Source organism: Cupressus sempervirens, chromosome 5 (assembly GCF_028749045.1).
Source record: "Cupressus sempervirens isolate cs-2001-9-10 chromosome 5, ASM2874904v1, whole genome shotgun sequence".
NCBI classification, from domain to species: Eukaryota; Viridiplantae; Streptophyta; class Pinopsida; order Cupressales; family Cupressaceae; genus Cupressus; species Cupressus sempervirens.
This window is the reverse complement of record NC_143122.1, coordinates 374,433,164-374,442,655: the sequence shown is the minus strand read 5'-3', so window position 1 is coordinate 374,442,655 and position 9,492 is coordinate 374,433,164. Positions and strand designations below refer to the sequence as shown.

General features: G+C 36.5%; 1 protein-coding gene across 10 annotated transcripts in view; it reads left to right on the top strand.

Annotated features, from left to right (window-relative positions):
- Positions 1–610: 610 nt before the first annotated feature.
- The window catches only part of LOC149556311 (tyrosine decarboxylase 2-like), a 178,777-nt gene continuing 169,895 nt past the window's right edge, over positions 611–9,492 (top strand). For 8 of the 10 annotated variants that reach the window (XM_089830550.1, XM_089830551.1, XM_089830557.1 and 5 more), the window contains exon 1: positions 818–1,040. In XM_089830550.1, the coding sequence (XP_089686676.1) occupies positions 843–1,040 (198 nt within the window). In that variant the 5' untranslated portion in view covers positions 818–842. The other 2 variants (XM_089830555.1, XM_089830552.1) reach the window with 1 other exon arrangement.

The window sequence follows — 9,492 nt, the reverse complement described above, 5'->3', positions numbered from 1 at the left end:
GAAATGATTCTTTACCATTTCTTATTAGTATTTTTTTTCAATATCTAATTTTTAATAATTATACATATATAAACCTTATGAGCCCTCTCCTTCGCTTTGAACTTCCTCCAGCGAATTTGATGCCCATCGCAGGAACCACTTTCTATTAAATTTAAGAAACACTATTAAAAATATAAATCCTAGTCAGCATTAACTAAAACTGAGAGAAAGAAGCCACGAAATGGTTGGAATCGCTCTGCCGTTTCCAAGTTTGGCTAGTTTTATTCCATATTAACTATTAATCAATTATTATAAATGAATTTAGATATGATAGAAACAAGAAAACATAATCAAAGGGACCATTGTCTACGCCCTCTGAAATTCCCCATTTATTGTAATGTTAAATTCATTTTATTATAATTTTAAATTGTTTAATTTTAAATATTGAATTAATTAATAATTAATTAAATGAACAATTTTAGGTACTTTATAGACGTTGCCATTTAGTGGGAGTGGAAGACTAGTGAAAAATAACAAAAAAACAATTAAAATATCTCGGTACATTACAAATTTTAACAAGATTTTAAATCTATTTTCTATATATATTTTTTGATGGAGGTCATTCACAAACAAGTTTTAGTCCACACACAAGCATGCCCAAAACCTCTTCGACTAGGAGCCAAGGAGTAGAGAGCTATTTTCTATATTTTAGAATAATAATAAGACTGTAAAAAATTTGGTAATCTTTTCCTCTGCTAGTTCATTGGATTGTATCAGTATTACCTTATCAGCAGCACAACCTCCGACTTCGTTCTTGCTTAATCTCACAATGTAAGCCTGCCTGAAATTAAAATTGAAAACGAATGCAATGGAATGGAGAACTAACAATGTATGTACGGATTTCTTGCAGGGGAAGGTGCTTCGCTGAAGGGAGTGAAAATGGGAGCCTGACGAGGGCATTTGACGTGGAGGAGTTCAGAGAAAATGCTCACAGAATGGTAGACTTTATTGCTGACTACTACAGAGATATCCACAAGTTCCCCGTGCGAAGCCAAGTCCAGGTAACTTCAAATTTTCATTTTAGTTTCGATATTAGTCTAGACCAACGAGCTCAATTCTCATGAAAACAAGCATAAGTTGCATGTAATTTTTGATATAACATCAATCTATCCTGATGAAAGACCACTTGAGTTTTACTAAACGTGGTAATCCTTTCACATGGCTTGTAGCCAGAAAAAATGTTATCAGTAATATTAATTTAATGGCTTAAATTATCTCAATTATTCTCTTCTTTTATTTGGAGAATGTGGGATTTTCAGCTTGGGCGGACCAGTTCAAAATTCTTTCCCAACATGAACATGTGTAACGGTCCAACCTGTGTGGACAGCAGTCCAACAGAGGCATAGACTTTGCAAGTAGACCATATATGGACCAGATAGTCACACAGGAATGCCACTAGCATAATGCTAAGGTTCAACTATACTAGATCAGTAAGGGTAGTGGTGGTTTGAATCCTGGTAGCAACATCAACAATGCCACAACTAAACTATGGCACTATTAGATGAACTCCATCATTGTCATTGCTACCTCACTACTGGTACCAATCTTAATTATGAATAAATTCTGCTGTTGTGTGTTTCATGAGGAGGTTTTTCTTGCGTGTATGGCATTATTTTTTCAATATTATTCTCATTACAAAATGACTGAACTTGAATGAATTGGAATTAAGGTAGACCTGAAAGTAAAGCTAAAAGATGAAAAGTCTCAACCAATTTGCAATTTTTATCCTTAATGCAACATTCTTTCCTATCCACAAATCAGTCAAGCCTCGGACTATCAATAGTGGTGTAGAGAAGTGTTGCTGGACTCTTTAAACTTGTAAAGACTGCTGTGGCAAAGTGAAACTAACAGAATATCAGATCTGATTTTATTATACAACAGGCCACTGCAGCATACCACACCTAATTGCTCTGTAAAATTGTTGTTTCCTTGAAAGACATTTCATCAAACAGTCTCCTTGCATGCAGAGTTTCAGATCTGCAGTTATAACATTGTTCATTTGGGATGTTTGAGATACTGTTTGTTAATCATAGGAGCATAAATCATTTGGGGAATAAATTGGCAAACAAGAGGAGTCAGATTTTAAAAATAAATCAGATTCAGAGTTTAGGGTTTAGGGATTTAGGGCATAGAAAATAAACAGAAAAACTGGGTAATTTTTGGCGTGGTTTAGGATTTTTCCTGGCAAAAAGCTTGCGTGGACTAATTGTGTTTTTTTGCAAGGAGTAATGGCAATTTTGCCAATTAGTTGCCAAAAAATCCACAAAAAGTTGTTTGCCAAAGTCAACCAAAAACCCCTGACATTTGGGGGAATAAATCGACAGAATGTTCGATCAAGGATTAATTTTGATCCATTCCAGATTTCTGCTTCTATGGTTTATTCAACCTAATACATCAATAAAGAAGGTCAACAACAAACTGATGATAGAGAGTGGGCTCGTTACTTAGCTACATTTATTCATTCACGATGTACTGCTGGTTGGTAATAGAATGAGGAAATTCAAATACAGTTCTGCTAAAGTAGAGAGTGGGTTCATTGATATCTCTGTATGAAAATATAGATACTGATCAAACATCATCGCATTTCAGTTCATCTTGACTGTAAGAACAATTTCTAGACAACTGATTGTTTCCAGGAACATGTGATTACCTCCTGTGGATGGCAGTCTTCAATCAACAAAGAAGTCCACCACATCGTAAACCAGACTTTACTAATACGACTAGTAAGAAGCCCTACTTATTTTTTAATCAACTCCCGGACATGTTCCATGTATCACTTAGATCAATCACCATTTGACTTTAATAATTTGTTCAGAATAAAGTAACTTTTTTTCACAGATCCAGTGCAAATATAAAATGCTTTCATTGTTCTTTATTCTAGAAATAAACCTGAAAAGTTTACAAATTCGTCTCTGATGTGGAGATTTCAAAAATTTGAAATACTCTGTAAAAATGCAACCTGGGATACCTAGCTGACACCTTCAATTGGAACTAGGTTTCTGTCCAATTCATAAGAAATCCTAAAGGTTTCCTTCCTCAGATTTCTGACACTGAAACAAGAAGCTCTGAGATCTCCTCCAAATGAAATTAATAAAGCAAGCATAATCTCAATGAAACTCTCATTGTCCTTTTATAACCCACTGCAGAGACTTTTGACTCTCCCTCTACTATGCCTCTTCACTTTCCTTTCTTTCTTCTTTTTATTTCTCATTTTTAATATGATTTGAAGTTAGGAAAATAAAAGTAAAGTGACTTCATTATATCTTCACTCAACTCACCACTAAAGTCACTTTAAACTTATTAAATAATATTAGCCTTATGATTTATTTTGAGGGATGATATTAAATAATTAAGTTAAAAACTTTCATGACCTTATCATATATTCATATTTCAAGGTCACATTCGAAAGGGACTATCTAGGCCCAAGAGTGGAACTTTGGCTCTCTTGGCCCTGGTGATAGGTAACATAGACATCCATCTAGGGTGCATACCTAGTTGACAGTCATCATAGTCCCTCTTCTGCCTACACCTTCTTCCTTCTATAATGATGGAAGTTCACAAACAGATTATCGATACATGCATCTATTTCTAGTCGTAAATAAACACAATAAAAATAATTGATTGACAATAATACCCAGGTGTTGATAATACCACAAGACCGATATTCAGATTGTTACAAGGTTACAACAGGTTTGAGCCAGATTCCTGAGAATCTGATCTGATTATAACTCTGCTATTTACCATGACTATTGTCTTCTGTTTCCTGTGGTTACATGATATTGCTCAAGATATATTCGTAATGCTTGCTGATGATCTGATTATAATTCTGCTATTTACCATGATCCTTGGGTCTGCTTTATTGTCTTCTGTTTCCTGTTGTTACATGATATTGCTGAAGGTATATTCATAATGCTTGCTGATAACTTGCTGATTTGATTTCTGTATTATAATAAATGCTGATTGTATTCCTTTTTCTTCCTTATGTTTGATGCTTATAACAATCTGATTTTCTCTTTTATAAGTGCTGTTATCCTTTTCCCTTCTTCCTCTATGGTGTTTGTTTGGACTATATATCTTTCAATCTCTTAGGGTCATTCCCTTTGAAGAGATAAGGGACACGTCATTTTGTAAATTGTTGCTTGAGCCATTATAGTAATTACATTCCTCAGCCACAGATTACACCTCTATATTAGCAAGTGTTTAAGTGCACCTTTCCTTATTGAAATGCACCTTTCCTTAAAGATTTGCTGGTTTAGTTTGTTCTTGTTGCAAAGCAATCTTAGTCACACTGTACGACATTGCTGTTTTCTGCATCCACTCTCACAGAGGTCAGCACTCTTCTGGATTTCCTTGTGGTCTTCAAAACTCTAAAATGACTTGTTACTGTTTTTTCATTGTTTAGGACATCAGAGACCTGCATATTGACTTCCAATTTCACCACTAATTTGCCCATGTTTTAAATCTGATGCTTTGTTGTTGTCTAGTTCAATATGATATCTCAATGGTTCCAAGCATACCCTTTGTTGTCGGGAAAATGGGTGGTTAGATAGTTGGTCTACCCAAGGGAGTTACACGGGTGCGACTGTTCGCCTCGCACCCCCTCAGACACTATATGTACGCATTATGCCTTTTGATTGGGACATGGTTGTACTGAATACATCTATGTATGGTAACCAAGCAGTGAATATAACACTATTGTGTTCTTTTTACATTCTGTGTTAAATACTTTATTTCTTGTATGCAATTAATCTCTGTTACCCCACAAGGGTAACCATTTGGCGTTGTTGCCGAGAATTTTGCAAGTCATCAGGAGACGACCTTTTCTTTTGAGGGGGATGATGTTGTTAGGAAATTGGGTAGTTAGTCAGTTGGTCTACCCAAGGGAGTTACATGGGTGTGATGGTTTGCCTGCACCCCCTCAGACACTATATGTATGCATTATTCCTTTTGATCAAGACATGGTTGTACATAATACATTTGTGTATGGTAACAAAGCAATGAATATAAATACTATTGTTTTTTCTTTACATTTTGTGTTAAATACTTTATTTCCTGTATGCAATTAATCTCTGTTATCCCACGAGGGTAAACACCCTCATTGTATGCATCTGATGTTTTTAATGGAGACATGACAGTCCTCCCTTCTTGAGATTGCTTGTCCTCAAGCAATAGTCGAATCATCATGTGGTCTAATTTATAATTGTTGTGCGACTTGATATTACTTTAGTTGCAATTTGAACACAATCTAGAATCGGCATGGTTTGTATGTTTCTCTAACCCTTGTTTCACATCACTTGGTAAAGGTTTAGGTTGCCCCAATGCTTGCCTACTTTTGTAGATATTGCTTAATATTAGGGCAACGATTTATATATTAAGATGAGGATTAGGAGCATGACACACATCTATGACCTTCATTGGTGAGGTTTTTTCTTAATGCCATCTTCCTTCCCTAGATGCAAACATTATGGTGATGCATAGAAGATGATACCATCAGTCCTATTAAGAATGCTTCCTTCTTTAGTTGGTGATTGCTCATTACTCTACCACAGAATCTCTTCACAGATTGATATGGGTCATAAACTTGTTTGAGAACTCAGTAATCCCTTGTCGTAGGCGTGCTTCAGTTTTTTCGTTCTTTTGATGACTGACCCATCATACATGAAATAGACATTCAGCTAAGAGTGCGAAATGGTAATGCCAACTCTAAGATGGAGGCCATATGCTGTTCTGAATTTGTTCACTGATTCCCATGGTTTTTATGGTGGTTGTACATTATTGTTAATAGTTAGGAGTTTAACTGCATAAAAGCATAGACAGATTACTTTGTTAAATCAATCTTTGTATTCTGAACACACGATCTTGTGGTGTTTCACTATGTATGAGCAGCAGCTTGTGAGCTGATAAGTACTGTTTATGGTTGACAAAGTTATGCTTTGGGAAATCAGATCCCTTTGTCGAACAAAAGGTCAAACCTTTAGTACTGAGAGCTATTGGATGTACATCTTAAAGCTGAATTATTCATTCAATATGATATTATTCGAATAAGTCTTAGACTATGATATCTTGTTATTTCTGGGAATCTCTTGTTCCCTTTTCAAGTCCTTGGCATATATAAGTGGCTAGTTCATTGAGGTTTGTGCGCATTGACCTTTTATCTCAATTAATAGTTCTGTCCATTTTGGTTTTGAGGATGGGATTTGCGGAGGTTTTTTAATGATGCAGTGCAAGGTAGGAGAATCCCCAAAGAAGATGTCCTAGTCCCCAACAAATAATCACATAGTAGAAGAATAACAATAATGCAAAGATTTAGATCGAAATAATGCCAACTCTCATAATAGAATCATAAAATTTACATTCAATATGCGCAGATGTAAGGCTTTCCGGGTTACGGCCAAATACATAAGCAATTACAATAGTAATTTTGCAAGGTCTCACAAGATCCAAACCCTAGCTAGCCTAGATCCACAACCTAGTAGAGAACTCCAAGAAGAATCTCAACTCGTGCTCGCAAGCCACCAAGCAACCTTCTTGTTTCCCAAGTCCACACTTAGCTACTAGCTCTGCTACACTTCTCTCCTCACAGCTACTCCTCTTCTCTATGATGAATGATGATAATGATTCTAGACACCACAAGACCCTCTACTTATACTAAACCAAGCCACAAGTTGGCCTAGGATAGTAGACATTAAATAAATAACACATTAAATAAAACCTCAAGCCACAAACATTAAATACATGACATAAATTAAATACTTAGCACAGACCCCAAGTTTACAATGCATAACTAACTCATAAGACTACATAAGAATACACGCACTTACACATAGGTCTATGTGCCATCCAACAATCCAAATCGAAGAGCATGCACACCAACTCTCATGGATCAAAGCTCACAAATACAATCTCTAAAGTCTGCCAGTAAATTAGGAACAGGTGACCAACAGTCACCAAAACGACTCTAACTCCAAGATGATAACTCCAAATTCTATGCGCACTTAGGACAAGGTTGCCCAATATGCCTCAAACACATCCCCAATCATGCAAACCATAAGGTCCACAAAAATCCAAGCTCGATGCTCCTGCATCAGACTCCTCGAGTAGATAGAAAAGCATGTCCCATACTTTGATGCCCAAAGAAATCTCCACAACCAACTTCATCTTCACCAAAAGGCTTCGAATCCATCAAGGATAAGAGAACAAATCTAAAACTCAACCATCTATGCTTCATCTATACAAACATTAGAATCATATGAATCTCAGCAACCCAATAAACATGCTCACTCCCAAGAGCAAACTGAATATAATGCTTTGCTAATAATCCCTATAACTTGGGCAAATCAGGAACACAGATCCACAGTATCATATAGATCCCCAACCACATCAGCAACATCCAACTCCACATAAGTAGCAACATCCATATCAACCATATCAGCAGTAACTAGTATTTCCTCAATCATCTCAGCAGCCAGATATGAATGCAGATCCATATCAGCAACCATATCCAAATCCTCATCCATATGTAAATTGCCATAATCAACAATCTCATCATCCACAATAAGATGCTCTACAATTTCCATGTCAGATCCAACCAACTGATCATGAAAACCAATCTCCATCCCAACATCAACAAGATTAGGAACCTCTTTAGCAACAAGTACAAGTTGGTCTACAGATTTCGCATCAGACTCCTCAAACTGATCAACAAAACCAACTTCCATCTCAACCTTGCCATGCCCTCTTCTCTGTCGAACAAGTCTTCTAACCGGCTAGACAACTCGCTTTTGGATCGGTAGACTCCAACTCCAGTAGCATAAAACTTCCTTCTTCTGTTCCTCAACTCATTTAGACCAAGCAACGTCCACCCGAGCAATCGTCTCATTAATCCTCGTCTCCATTTTATTATAAAGATCTGCAATCATTCCAGGGTCCAATCTTCTTGGAGGCATCTTCCAAGATTTTCGCAAACCCTCTGCGACAAATCATCCAGATCCAACCTTCGCTTTGATACCACTTGGTGCAATGCAAGGTAGGAGAATCCCTAGAGGAGATGTCGTAGCCCTCAACAAATAATGACACAGCAGAAGAATAACAATAACACAAAGTTTTAGATCCAAATAATGCCAACTCTCATAATAAAATCATAAAATTTACATCCAATATGCCCAGTTGTAAGACTTATTGGGTTATGACCAAATACATAAGCAATTACAATAGTAATTCTGCAAGATCCAAATCCTAGCTAGCCCAGATCCGCAACGTGGTAGAGAACTCCAAGAAGAATCTCAACTCGTGCTCGCAAGCCACTAAGCAACCTTCTTGTTTCCTAAACCCACACTTAGCTACTAGCTTTGCTACACTTTGCTTCTCTCAACTACTCCTCTTCTCCATGATGAATGATGATAATGACTCTAGACTCCACAAGACCCTCTACTTATACTAAACCAAGCCACAAGTCGGCCTAGCATAATAGACATTAAATAAATACCCACATTAAATACACCCTCAAGCCACAAGTTGGCTTGGTTACATACATTAAATACATAACATAAATTAAATACTTAGGACAGGCCCCAAGTTTACAATAACTAACTAACTCATACGACTACATAAGAATATGCACACTTAGACATAAGTCCATGTGCCATCCAACGATCCAAATCCAAGAGCGCACACGCCAACTCCCACTAATCAAAGCTCATGAATACAATCTCCAAAGTTTGCTAGTAAATTAGGAACATGCGACCAACAGTCACCAAAACGACTCTAACTCCAAGATGATAACTCCAAATTCTATGCGCACTTAGGACAAGGTTGCCTAGTATGCCTCGAACACATCTCCAATCGTGTAAACCATAAGGTCCACAAAAATCCAAGCTTGATGCTCTTGCATCATGTTACCATGAACTTATAGTATGAGTTCATATAATTCAAATGGTTTATACACTATATGGTGTTCTAGCAATGGATACCTATGTACTGGTCATATTTTGTAGCTTCCCAGAGCAATTTTTTTTGGTTTGTGAGCTTTAACTTTCCTATACCATTAAAGAGTTGTCAGGTCAGATTGTTCATAATGACAGTTTGGCATCACGCATGATTCTAAAAATATATGACAGATTACTATTGAACTTAGATCATAACAATGAAACATATGACGGACCTATGCACTTGTGCCTGATGTTACTTTATGTTTTCAGAAAGAGAATCTTGATATTCTAAGCCATGCACCCTTTTTATTTTGAGTGCGAGATTGTGGTTAGTTGAAACATTACAAGTACTCTTAAAATGCTTGTGGAATAAACATGTTGAAACATATCAAACATGATGTGAGGCACATTTGAGATGTAAGGCGGGCAGCATCATAAATTAATGAATTAATCATGTTGAAAACATGAGGCAAACGCATAAATACACATGGAATATAAAGCACACATCTAGACTATTGAAGATTGT